This window comes from Elephantulus edwardii, unplaced genomic scaffold (genome assembly GCF_000299155.1).
Source record: "Elephantulus edwardii isolate Elephantulus edwardi_28Jun2011 unplaced genomic scaffold, EleEdw1.0 scaffold00564, whole genome shotgun sequence".
NCBI lineage: Eukaryota > Metazoa > Chordata > Mammalia > Macroscelidea > Macroscelididae > Elephantulus > Elephantulus edwardii.
The window spans coordinates 226,458-240,466 of NW_006400314.1; the positions used below are offsets into that span (position 1 = coordinate 226,458).

The 14,009-nt window shown below is 45.3% G+C and overlaps 1 protein-coding gene across 1 annotated transcript in view; it reads left to right on the top strand.

Moving 5' to 3' along the window:
* The window catches only part of SEMA4D (sema domain, immunoglobulin domain (Ig), transmembrane domain (TM) and short cytoplasmic domain, (semaphorin) 4D), a 40,984-nt gene extending 30,251 nt beyond the window's left edge, over positions 1–10,733 (top strand). Inside the window, exons 9-14 of the mRNA XM_006903316.1 lie at positions 14–170; positions 3,991–4,213; positions 5,230–5,345; positions 8,146–8,318; positions 8,415–8,458; positions 9,808–10,733. Coding sequence (XP_006903378.1) covers positions 14–170; positions 3,991–4,213; positions 5,230–5,345; positions 8,146–8,318; positions 8,415–8,458; positions 9,808–10,733 — 1,639 coding nt within the window. The remainder of the gene's footprint in view (positions 1–13; positions 171–3,990; positions 4,214–5,229; positions 5,346–8,145; positions 8,319–8,414; positions 8,459–9,807) is intronic.
* The last annotated feature ends 3,276 nt before the right edge of the window (positions 10,734–14,009 follow it).

Below are 14,009 nucleotides of genomic sequence, written 5' to 3' on the forward strand. Positions count from 1 at the left end.
CTTCCCTGCCTAGGAACAACGTGGGGCTGTCGGCGGTATGTGTCTATAACCTGTCCACAGTGGAAGAGGTCTTCTCCCGAGGGAAGTACATGCAGAGCACCACTGTAGAACAGTCACATACCAAGTGGGTGCGCTACAACGGGGCAGTACCCAGGCCACGGCCTGGAGCGGTGAGTGGAGGCATGGGCACAGGGTCTGCCAGCAGCGGGGATGAGTGAATTTTGCAGCTTCAGTTGATCTGGCTGTGCAGAGCCACCTCCCTGCACTGCTGAGAGACACAGGGACAACCTGGAAAGGCTGAGCACTGCTTGCCCCTCTCCTGTGTACAAGTCACACAACTTTAACAATGCTTTGGACATGCACAGTGCCTGTCCTGTGCAGTAGAAGGACATTGCATGCAGAACATTGCACAATAAGATCAGGCATATTTCATTTTCAGTTACCTACAGAGAAGCCACAGTGCTCATTGGATGCAAAAATTACAAAGTTTCATCTCACCTACTTTGATCTTGTTGCTAGGAGAAGGACATCATGCTTGGAAAGGGTCAGAGATAAAGTGGAAGACCCTCAACTAGATGGATTGGCACACTGACTACAGAAGTGGACTCAAGTTTATCAGAGATATAAGGATGGCCCAGGAGAGTACAGGGCTCAGATCTGTTGTTCATAGGGCCACTATCAGTTGCAGTCATCTCAAGGGCACCTATCAGCAAACACAACAACAAGGAGAAGCTCATTTCCTCAGTAAAGAGTACTGCTTTGAAGAGCAGTACTGTCTGGTCATAAGTGAGTCTTGTCTTTTCTCCTAAAACTTATGAGTCTTATGTAGAAAGAAATGAAGGTCTATCGCTGGTTCTGACACATGCCTGCGTTATCCCAGAAGTAATAAGTGGTGTGTTGGAGATGCCGCACCCACAGGCAGGGCTGTGGGCTGGAGACATTCCTGACTCCCAGCACACATCCTGCCTGGGAGAACCTCTCAGCACTTGCCCATTGCAACTTGTTTGCGCTGTTCACTTAGCACACCTCAATTTATATACTTTGGGACAGGAGAACCAAGTTCATGCTCTTGAGATTTTGTGCTACATAGACTTGGACTGCTTCAAGGAGAAGTCAGCCACAGAAATCAGCAGTTGTTACATGCTTGTCAATACCCAAAAGGTTTAAGGTCTTTTAAAATTATAAACAGAAGAAAATTAAGTGAGTATACATGGGTTGTCATTGACAAATGACAGACAATTCATACTTTACTTTTATTTTTTACCATGATTTAGGTGAATCAGATTGGTTATCCATTCAACAATTCACATACAGTCCATTTTGTGACATTGTTTTTGGTCCCTGCATTGGGAGAGCTCTCTTCCCGTCCCACCTTGTGTGGTTTCCCTTCATTCTTCTTTCCTAGTCCTGTTCTATCCTCTGAGCTTCATACTAAACAAATGGTTCCCTTTTGATCTCAGTTGTTCTAGTGAATGAATACCTTTGTGTTGTTATTGTGCACTCATTGTCCTATCAGTTAGCTGAAGATGGACCGTGGGAGTGAATTCAGTCCCAAACCTAAAGAATATCTAAGAGCAAAACTCTTGGGAGCTCCACCAGTCTTTTTCAGACAAGGAAAGCAAGTCTTTTTTATTTTATTCACTTTCCCCCCCACTTTATCGAGAGACTCCTAATGTGATATCTTTCAGAACAGTCAACAGTGGTAGATGGATACTGTCTCTTACATCTGATCTCATTTCATTAGTCCTTTGGAGTAATAATTTCCTTGTGTTTTTTGCTTTCTTCACTCTTTTCTCTGGATATGGTGAGACCATGTGTTGCAAATTGGATGGTCACGTGAAAGCTTTTAAGACCTAAGTTCCTGCACTAGGGAGGGATGTTACAACATTGTCTCAGAATTACGGTGGTATTATTATTATTATTATATAATTCAACATCATGCCAGTCGACTAAATGTCCTCCTTGAGTATGGTGCTCAAAAAACAGGCCTAGCAGCTCATGGTCAAGCTGGTTGGGTACAGCCAGGACGTTTGGGTAGCTTTTCCCCTTGTATGGTCTACTGTATGTTGTGTTGTATATGGTACCACCGAGTCAGCCCCATGTACAACAGAACAAAACGTTGCCTGATCCTGTGTAATCCTCACTGAGGTCTTTGCCATGCTCAAGCCCACTATTGCAGTCACTTTATCAGTTTACTTCACTGAAGGTCTTCCTTTCACTTTTTAACCATCTGTTCTTCCAAGCATGATGTCCTTCAAAGACTGGCCCACACTGATAATACGCTTTACATGTATGAGACAAAGTCTCACCATCCTGCTTCTAAGGAGCATTCTTACTACACTTCTTGTGATCGATTTATTTGTTGTTTTGGACATTGGACATTCTTTGCCAATACCAAAATTCAGAGGCATCCATTCTTCATTCTTACAACTTTCATGTATGGCAAACATCTCTTCCAACTCCTGGTGACCCTCCATTGAGCTTTTGTGACTGTACACCTCTATAGGAGGAGGCGTCTTTCTCCCATAGTGCAGCTGGTGGACCTCATGACCTCATGTACAAACCTTTAGTTAGTGGACATTATGCACTGCAGTGCCAGAGCTCCTGCATATATAAGACATAATTGAAAACACTATGGCATGAGCCAGGTGCACCTTAGTCTTTACAGTGACACCCTTGCTCTTTAACATTTTAAAGAAGTAATTCATGGCAGATTTGCCATGTGTGCTGTGTCATCTAATTTCCTAACATCATACCATAGGTGTTAATTGTGAATCCAAGTAAAATGAAATCCTTGACAACTACACATGGATGTATTTGCAACATATATATATATATATATATATATATCCTCTATTAAATATATGTATTTTTTTGTGTGTATAGTCTGATTCACCTTCTGGCTCCTATTCTGCATGTCTTCTGCATTTTCATACTTAGATTATTATTCGTTGTTGTTGTTGTTGTTGTATACCACTGAGTTGGAACTGAACCATAGCTCACCCTCCAGTGGATTTTCAGAGGCAGTAAACCATGTGGGAGATTGGTCATCTTTCTCCTTACTCCTAACCATCAGAGGTCCCTTTTTACTTATTATTACCATTATTAATATTATTATTAGAGAGACTTCTGGTGGCTTAGAGGTAAGAAGTAGTGCTCTAAACCCAAAGGCACATGGTTTGAATCCACCAGCTGCTTTGTGGAACGAAAAATATGGCAGTCTGCTCCCATGCAATTTATCTGCCTCTAAAAACCCTTAGGAGAGTCAGCTGTGTGTTGGTTCTGACTCAATGGTACATAATAACAACAATAATTATTGGAGGATGTTGATATGGTAGTGTTTTCCTTTAACTCTTTGTTTAAACTTTTTGGTATGTTTTGAGTGGAAGTTTACAGAGAAAATTCTTTTTACTTTCTACTTCTCATAAACATTTTGCCACTAATGACAGTCCTCACATTATGACAGGACTTCTTCCTCCTTGTGATCCTCATTGCCATAAATCCTTCTATTCTGTCTCTTCCTCCCTGTGGCACGTTGACCACCATGATGGACGTGTGTATGACAGAGATCATGAGGAGGGTTCAGATCTGTTGTTGAGAGAGTCACTGTGTATGTAGTTGACTTGACATCACCTAACAGTGTGACCTTGTAAGCTTAATCTAGGTTAAGTTTTCATAACTTTACCAGTCCTTTCACTCTTATGTGGTTGACTGTTCTAAGGAGTGGGTGCCTCATGTTCTGAATAAGGGAGTAGAATTCTATCTGGTAGATTAAAAGAGGCAGTGGCACTTTCCATATGCTTTATAAGCAGATCTTCAGGTTCCTGAGAAAAGAGCACTTCAGGTTTTCATTACTGTCTGTTTTCAAGAGATTCACTTTGTGTTTCCCAAGTTGTGTGTCCAGCATTCCTGACCATGTGAAGTGTGCTGTGTGGTCCCCGGGTGTGCATATACTATGTGGTGCTGCTGATTTGTGTGCTGTTCCCACAGTGCATCAACAGTCAGGCCCGGGCAGCCAACTTCACCAGCTCCCTCAACTTACCTGACAAGACGCTGCAGTTTGTGAAGGACCACCCTCTGATGGACGACTCTGTCACTCCCACCAGCAGCAAGCCCCAGTTAATTGCAAGAGATGTGAACTACACACAGATCGTGGTAGACAGGGTGCAAGCTCTGGATGGGACCATCTATGATGTGATGTTCATCAGCACAGGTGGGTTAGTCAGCCTATTCCAGTGGTCATCCTGTGGTCATATGGCCTTTGAAGTAGAATGGTGAGAAATCCAGTTTCTTTGGAGATGTCTCATTTGGTTTGTCAGAGTATGAAGAATTTCTGAGAAATAGCCACTCTCAGACCAAAACTACATCCCAGTCACCTGTAAAACATGGTAACAATGTACAGGTACTGACGGGAACAGAGGAACCTCCACTTTGAGGAGCCTTATCCTGGGCACAAAACTGCCTATGTTCATCAGCATTTCTGACACCTGGAAGTGGCAGCACCTTTGTACCTCACTGGTGTGGAACCCAGGAGTGAGATGCTGTTTGTCCCTTGCTTCAGAAGGCAAGTATTTGATGTGTTTGCCTCTGAATTCTAAACTGGTTTTTCAGGAATGGAAGTCAGTCACTGGTACAGGGCAGCTGCTAGCTGTGTGTCTCAGCCTGTGGTTCTTCAGTATATGCTCTTTCAGGTAGTGCTGTAGTCCCTCACCTCAGTGACCCATCCTTCCTGTGGGGACAGCATGCTGTACATGCAAAGCCACCTCATGTTGGATCAAGGGTCTCAAGCAGAATCCCAATGCTTGTTTGGTCCCAAAGTAGTTAGTTGATGGAACAATGAAACATTGGTTTGTCATAAAAAATGTTGAGATTATTTATAACATTTGAATACCCAGTGGTTTAGTTTGCCACCAAACCAGACAGAATCAATTCTTCCTTTTGGAAAGCTCTGGTGGCTTATCTTGAAGACATTACACTGCTAACCCAGAAAGCAGTGCCACTCTGTCAGTTCACACCCATCAGTGGCCCCTCCTCTGCCATGAGATACCTGCTGGAGGAACAGCTGTGTCAGTTTTGACCCATGTGGGCCCAGCTGTAGGTTTGGATTTGAGTTGTGGGGGAGGAGTTGGAGTTGGAGCTGCTACTTGGGCTGCAGTTGGCAACAGTGGAGAAGCCATCACTGGTCTCCATTGCCAAAATGGTTGCTGACTTCAGGTCCTGACATTACAGACAGGGGTGCTCTGCACAAAGCCATCAACCTGGAGCACAGTGTGCATGTCATTGAGGAGACACAGCTCTTCGAGGGCTTGGAGCCAGTCCAGACCCTACTGCTGTCTTCCAAAGAGGTGAGTTATGAGTGCAGCTGGTCCCCGGCTTCTTCAGACTTGGTAATTTATTTGAGTTACTGACCCCAGCTGAGCACCCAGGTCCAGCCATGTACCAAGTGTCCCTTGGGGATCTGGTCCTTTTTAAGAACAAAATGAGCCAGCATTTAGATGCTTAAAGAAAAATAGCTCTGAGGCATGTGGTTTGAAGTCTGAGACTGTAGGAAAGCAAACCCAAGAGATGCAGTGTTCTACCAAAGCAGCCACCACATGCTCTTGCTATAGTGGAGATGGCTGTTGTGTGTGCCCTTCCTGAAAGACCTCTGGTGCACAGACTTGGTGAGGTGGGCAGTTGCTTCTGTGTATTATGATGGTGATTCTGCTAACTGGTCACACACAGAAAATCTGTTATAATAATAATGCATAGTGTCTCTACTGCTCTTTTCCATTTACAAGGCTTTCCCTCCCATATCAAATTTGTCAAAATGTGTCTGAAAGGTCCAGCGAGTACACGTTTTCAGCCTCACTAGCCCTGCAGTCTTGGCTATAACGACTGAGCTCAGCCACTGTAGCACAGAGGCAGCTGCAGCTGGTCCCAAATAATTGACTGGCTGTGTCCCAGCAAAACCTTGTTGATTAATGGACACTGAGCATTGCATTTAATTTCATTTTTTGTACTACGAAATAATATTCCTTTCCCCAGCCTTTTGAATATCTAAAATATTTGCTCACAGACTGTCTAAAACAGAGGGAGGCTGGGTTTTGCCCATTCTCCATAGTTTGTACTGCTGTACACATTTCCCTCCATATCAGTTGTGGCTTTGGGATGGGCACGGGCCCCACGGTAAAGATGAGGGCTGAGCCCTCAGGAGCATGGGATGTTAGATCTCCTGGATCCAGTGCCAGCTCCACGATGTAGAGCTGTGAGCGTGGGCATGCAGTTATACACTCTGCCGCAGGGGAAATGCCTCTTTAACTGGTTGTCCTGAGGATTAAATGCAGTAACTCCTGTGAAATGCTGAACTTGATATGCTGCACACAGGCAGTGCCTGAAACAATGAGTTTGGGGGAGTGGACAGGGTGCCACAGTGCCAGGTGTCTCCTCAGCCTCTCCATGAGACCCTATTTGTGAAAGATTTTCTAAGTGAAGCAGCCCACCCAGTGGAGAATCTTGAGGGTCAGAGCCCCTGACCAGACCAGAACTCAAGTGGCAGCACCAACAGGGCCTTGGCTGGGCACCGCTGTAACTTGCTGGGCTGACTAGACCCCATGGGTTGGCAGTGCACAGTGCCTGGTCCTTCCCAGCCTCCACCTCTCCTCCCTGCAGCTCCCCTTTTGGAAAGTTTTATTCTCCACTGTCCTGCTGGGCCCTGCTATCCTTGGGTATAGGGCTTCCTGGTTTGGTTGGAGATCCTCCTGAGCAGCCCCCTCTAGGCTTGTCAGCAACTGCCACCCTTCAGAGAGCTGCTCACCATGGTTAACTCCTTGTTCTGATAGACATATGTTAATCCAGACCCAATCCGCTCTTCGTCTCCAGTCCTGGGCAGTTTGTGGAGGTTCAGAGACTTACCACTTGGCCTAAAGCCATCTTTTTCTGTACTGTATTGGTTCAAAATGAGTCACTACTTCCAGCCCCCATGCCAAAGGGAACACTATAGTACTCAGAGGGACATAGGTTGTGGAATTTGTGGACATTGTTAAAGCCACCACCAGAACAACCAGTTAACTGTGACCCAGAGTAACTCCATGGGTGTCAGAAAGGCCTGTTCTCCATAATATTTTCAGTTTGTGGTGTTTCAGATGTTCCACACTCTTTGAAAGCTTTGCAGTTCCCCAGAACACAGCCTGAGGCATCATCTTCCTCCCCTATCTTCCCACTTCTGCAAAGATGTGCCAGGCCATGTGAAGTGCCTTCTTGCTGTTAATCATCACGTTTCTAATCCATGGACATGGAGCCAGTTCGCTGCTCCTGTATGTCTCACATTTTCACCCACTCTGGGATCTGCAGCTTACTGGGTTTTTATGTACAGAAAACCATGACATCTGGGTTAGTAGCACCAAGGATCTTGATTTTAAGCTCAACTGTGAAATTAGTTTGGAATACATCCTTTAAGGATGAGACAGTATTTCATCCAACTCTAAAACACTCATTCATTAGGGGATCTTTTGGAGTTAACCAAAATGTTTTCCCTTAGACAGATAAACCAAATGATAGACTAAAAGTCAAGTGGCTGGCTAAATTTAAAGCTCTGAAGAACTAGCTATTCTTTCAGATGTCTGTACTTTAGAGTGACCTTTTGTGTACACTGAAGCTTCATTCAATCAAGATTGCATGTGAGAGAACTCAGGCCGAGTGGTAGATCCCCTCTTTGCACTAGGTGTGCTAATGGGCATGTTACATGTTCTTATCTGGTGCTGTCTAGTCTAAAATGTGTATGTCCCAAACCTGTGGTTTAAAGAGGCAAAGGCATCTGGGAGTAAAGAACCATTCACTGTAAATATGGGCTTCTGACAGCGCCATCAGGGTCAAACACTCTGAGGGGTTTTCATGATTTGATTTTTCTAAAGGAGTTACCAGGTCTTCTAAAATGTCCTAAGTGGACTCAAACCACCAACCTTTCAGTTAGCACTAAGCATAGTGACTGTTTAACATCAGGGAGTCCACAGTTGTAAATTAGGTAGATGTTCCTCTGTCATCGGTCCCTTGAAGGTTCTCTGCTTTCATTTTCTGTGACACTAGTAAACTAGCAGGCATCTGACTTTGTTAGACTGATTGTATTTTTGCTGTTTACCTGTTTTTACTTCTGTCTTACATTTGCAGGGCAAAAGATTTGTGTATGCTGGCTCCAACTCAGGCCTGGCCCAGGCCCCAGTAGCCTTCTGTGGGAAGCATGGCACATGTATAGACTGTGTGCTGGCACGGGACCCTTACTGTGCCTGGAGCCGGCATTCCGCCACCTGTGTTGCCCTGTACCAGGAGCATGGCTCTAGGAGGTAATCCTCTGAAGACTGTGTCTACTTAGCTGTCCCCTGGTCACCCTGCAGAGCTCAAGCATATTGATGATCTTTCTCTGCCTGCTTGCTTTGCAGGGGTTTGATTCAGAGCATGAGCGGGGATGTGTCTGCTTGCCCTGGTAAGTCATTCACTGTTACTACAATGCCTGGAGAAACTTGGAGGGCCTAGTTTCACAGTGCTTTTATTTTATTATGATTCTCTACATTCTTTTTTATCTGCCTCTGCTTAGCATCTAGGTCAAATATGTTGTAATAAAAGCCTTGGCATATCTCTGTTCCTTTTATTGAAGAAAAGAATGCTTAGGGTCATTGAGAGAGGCCTTTTTTTACTGGCAGGACTCTCTACAAACTATAGCATCTGCTTTTGAGATGCATCACCCTGTTCTGTCCTGCCTAGTGGGGTTCCTGAGATAAACCTGTGCTTATTGTGATGGAGAACAAAGGAAAGAATCCCTCATGTGATTAGTCCTCAGGAGCAGTGGTGGCTCAGTGGTAGAATTCTTGCCTTCCATGCTGGAGATCTCGGTTCATTGCCTGCCTAGGCAGCTACCAGCTGTCTGCCAGTTGAGGCTGCACGTGGTTGTGATGCTTAACAGGTTTCAGTGGGGCTTTGACACCAAGACAGTCCACAAAGAAAGTCTGATTCACTTCAGATAATGTACCACTGATGACCTTGGGGGTCACAGTGTTCCTACACAGAACTGAACAGCGGGATGGTATGGGGCCTAACAGCATGTCAATCCATCATGCATGGGGCTGTGATCAGGATCTGATTTGGCAGCCGCTGACAACGAGCCCAAATACCAGGAGTACCAGGGTAGCATTCCCAGTGGAGCAGTCCTGCTATTGTTGTTATGTGCCATCAGGTCGGAACCAACTCAAAGCTGACCCATCAGAGTGTTTCCAGAGGCAATACATAGCACAAGAAGAGAATGCTTATCCTTCTGTGGAACGGCTGGTGGCTTTGAACTGTATACTTTTTAGGTTGGCAGCCAGCTTCCTACCACTAGGCCACCAGAGCTCTCTAGGAATAGTTCTAGGATACCAATTTAGAAACAGATAACCTTGACAATGTCTATACTGTCCTCCCAACCATTGATGAAGGCAGATGGACGCACTTATAGATTGTTCTGCAAGATTCTGTTGTTAGAATAGGGAGAGTCTGGGGGGGCGGGTGCCAGTATGTGTTGAGGGACTCACACTTAGGGGAGCCATCAGCAGAACCAAAGGTGAGAAATGGAGTTTCTGCTACTCATAGTTGCCCCAGATTTCTCTCCCGTGTGGACTGGGGCTGGGGTTCATTTTGCTTGTCTGTCATGCATGTTGTCACCACCTTAGCTGACCGGGAAGAATTCTTGTTACTCCACTGCTGGAACTTTTTTGTCTTTATGCATGCTAACATGCTTTTAAGAACCATGAACTAATGAGCAGGTTGTTGATGCTGTGCACATTTATTTTGATGTTCCAGATAGAGTTAAGGAAAGTTACGGGCAGCATTTTTTCAAGCGTGGTGGCACAGTGGAGCTCAAATGTCCCCAGAAGTCCAACTTGGCTCAAGTGATATGGATGTTCCAGAACAGCGTGGTAAAGGCTGACAGCCTCAAGTACATGCTGCTGGGCAGAAAAAGCCTCCTAATCTTCAACTTGTCTGAAGGGGACAGCGGGGTGTATCAGTGTCTGTCAGAGGAGACAGTGAAGAACAAAACAGTCTCTCAGGTGCTTGCTAAGCATGTTTTGGAGAAGATGGTCTCGCACACTCCAGCAGCTCCCACCCAGCTGTTCACCCAGACAAATGACAGCAGACTTGCCCCCAGAGTGTTGGCAGAGACCATGCCAGGGGCTTCTTCGCAATCACCAGATCTGCAGGTCACTGCACCTGGTGCTGTGGTGACCTCGCCCTCCCACCTTGTGCCCACCAGCACACCCTGCCAACCAAAGATTGTCATCAACACTATCCCACAGGTACACTCTGAGAATACCATGTATCTCAAGTACAGTGACAATCGCCTGCTCATGTTTCTCTTCCTCTTCTTCTTTGTGTTATTCCTCTGTCTCTTTTCATACAACTGCTACAAAGACTATCTTCCTGGACATTGTCTCAAATTCCGCTCCATTATGCTACTTGGGAAGAAAAAGCCTAAATCTGATTTTTCTGACTGCGAGCAGAATGTGAAAGAAACATTGGTGGATCCGGGGAGCTTCTCTCAGCAAAATGGAGAACAGCCCAAGCCAGCTCTGGACACTGGCTACGAGACAGAGCAGGACACCATTACCAGCAAGCTCCCCACTGACCGAGAGGACTCACAGAGGATCGATGACTTTCCCACCAAGGATGAGCCATTTGATGTGAAATGTGAGCTGAAGTACGCTGACTCAGACGCTGACGGGGACTGAGGCAGGCCAGTGTCCTCCTCAATATCAAGCGTGGTCCTCTCGTCCGGCTGAGGGAGTGCAGCACATCAGGGTGTGAGGTGTCTGCACATGCTGCCTCTGTGCACCTCCAGACAGTGGTCTCTTCTGACCCCAGCCCCACAGGGAAGCCACATCCTACAAAAGTCCCAGTCTTGTTCTCATGTCTGTGGGGTTGTGCATATGACTTGGTTTCCCTTTGTCCCTTTGGGAAGTGGCAGGAAGCATGTCCTGGTCCTGGGTACCCCAGCTCAACAGGGTGCTGGAAGGCACACCAGTGGGCCATGTCTCCAATTCACCTGAGCCCATGCTTTCATTAGAGAGACATGGGCTCAGTCAGCCCACTTGGCTCAGGAGCTCACTTGTCTCAGCTCACATCTGCCTCCCCTTTTCATCACAGCCGCTAACAAGTAATTTAATTCCAGATTGGAAATGATGTTTTAGTTTATCAATTTGGTAATTTGTAGCCTATTGTCCAAATTGGCGTGAACTTTTTTCCCTGTTATATTTTTTTAAAAGTTTTTTCATGTGTTAATATCTTAGGTATTTTTTTTTAATTCCTGAAGCAGTGGAAGGTGATGATAGATTTTCTAGACCTTATTAAATATTGGGATAAATATGGTTTAAGTTGCTGACAATTCTCAGGGATAGACTTATGTTTGCTGAATATACTCTTTCTGCTTTAGAAATGCGAGTCTAAAACCACCTCTTAAGCATACTTACTCTTTTTTTGTTTTTCCCTTCACTCCATGGGGAAAATATTTTTGGAAAGCTTTTCTTTCTGTGCTCTACCCTGCCCCACTTCTTTTTTAAAAAAACTTTCTGAAGAGGAGGTAGCAGCAGAGGACTGCCACATGTCTACACCACAAGATCTGGGTTTTGAACAGGGTGGTAGCCTCGGGAGCTGAGGGGATATCCAGGCACCCTGGTTGATGCAGTCTGCAGTCTCCCCTGAAGATACAGCTTAGCCAGGACTTCTGGGGCATTCTTAATACCTTTTTCCTTGGCATAGATTTCAAACGCATTCTTTATGCAAATTTGTCACTTACCCCCCACTGAGCTCTTCCACAACTGGAAATGACCTGAGCAGTGGTCAGCAGGGGGTCCAGCAGAGGACCTGGGAGACCCCTGCACACTATCCACCACACCAGACCTGCCTCTAAGTGGATGATCCACTGCTACCATTATGTCCCAATTCACCCTCCACCCCAGCCCTTTGTAAATACTGTCAGAAGATGACTTCATTTTATAGCAAAGAGCAATAACCTCTGGACTTTGTGTACCTGCATAAACAGTTTCATCTTCCAACATGTTATGGACCATTTTGGTGTACACGTTTGTGTTTTATAAGATTTTCTTTGTTTTTCTTTTTCTACTTTGCCTTGTCTAGGTATTAAAAGTAACCAAATAAACAAGAAACATACATGCATAATTTGGATTTTTTAAGCATTGCTCTATTCAGCTGCCTCTGTATACAGATGTGGAAGCAGTATAGAGGATGTTTCCATGGCCTCTGCTCCTGTTTTTCTCCCGGCCCTGGGGGGTGGGAGGCAGCAGGTGGCCTGGGGTCATTCTTTTTCCTCACCACACGTGTCCATTTTCTGGGTGCGTCGTGCCTGCCACATGTGACATTTCCTCAGTGCCTTCTCTCTTTTCTGTCCTCTTCTGTCTCGCAGCCTCATCTTCTAAGCCCTTCCTTCCTCCTGGCTTCTCCTCCTTGTCCTGTCTGGGTCCTGAGTCATCTCCCTCTCCCCAGAGCCCCTGGTCATCTTCGGGCTCAGGCTCTGAGACCACTGTGGTCACCTTGCTGCCACCCTTCCTAAATGACCAGGCACAGCACGTGCATGCCCTTGCGACCTTCCAACTCTTCTGTCAGGCTACAGGTGAATAGCACACCTCAGTGCACCCACCACACCCTCAGTGGACCCTATATCCCTCCAGGGGTCCTGGCTGGCCAATAGGGGACGACACTAAATGGGAGTGGGTCCACTGTGGGCACCATGTACTCTCTCCTGCCTTTCCTGCTTCATTACTTTGTCTGGGGCCCACCATAAGATCACTCTGTGCTCTTTAGTGTGGTATTATCTGAGATAGGTAAACTGGACAGCTCAACTGAAACTATTGATAAGACACAGCAGGGTCTTAGCTAGACTACTCCCCTCAAGTGGTTGACCAGAAAATGTCTCCAGTGTACTCCTTAAATTTTAGTTCCTCCTCCTGTTAAGAATAGCAAAACAGACTACTTTGCTGTGCCTGCCCCTAGCTGTGATTCTCCATGCTCCCAACACCCAGAGAAGCTCCTACAGAGCACACAGGGGCAGAGCGATTGTGTCCAGGCTTGGACTGGGGCTGCTGCTCCTCGCGCTGCTCCTCCCCACGCAGGTTTATTTAAATAATACAACTGCCATGTCACAACAGAGTAATTCCTCCCAGTATACCTCGGTTGCCACACAGTCACACAACACCACCACCAAGGGAAGTGGAGGTCCCCCGCAGTGCACAACCAGTCTCCCTGTGGTCTCTCTCCCTTCTACATCTCTACTGTTAAGAGACTCAGGCCAGGAAATGCCTCTACTTCCCTATCTTCTCAACTCAATCCAAATGACATCTAGAAATCCAGTGTGACAAGAAAAAACCACATGTCCATTGAATCTACTGATTCCACACCTTATTTTATTGACCCAGAAAATGTTGAGAATCTCTGATTTTGCTGATTTGAAGGATATGTGAAGAGCTTGATTAAATGACAAATACCAGGATCATATGTGGTGGAGTTTCCTGTACCAGATGAAGAGCAACAACGTCCACAAGTCCAGAGATCATTTCATTAAATGGGGCCTAGGAAATCTGGACACTTAAAACTGCTTAAAAAAAATAAAGAATAGTTTTATCTAGAATTAAAGAATGGTGTGTGAAATGGTGATTCACATTTAATTTTGTCCATTAAATCTGTAAGGCCATAAAATTATTACGTAATATAAAAAGCTTCACAATAGTTCAATTTATATGTACATTAGAAGGAACTTCCAGATGTTTCTGTAAATCCCATGTATTGTTTTAGCATTACTAATTTAATGCTGTTAAGCGTTAGAGAAAGTTTTCCATTGTTATGCTATCACTGTTTTCTTGGGAACTGAACTCTTGACACTTTGGGTTTGGTATTGCATTTTACTTTTTTTTTTTAATTTATTTTTCATTTCAATGAACATCTACAGAGATTTTGGAATTCCATTCATTCATTGTTGCACCCTTCTCCCTGAC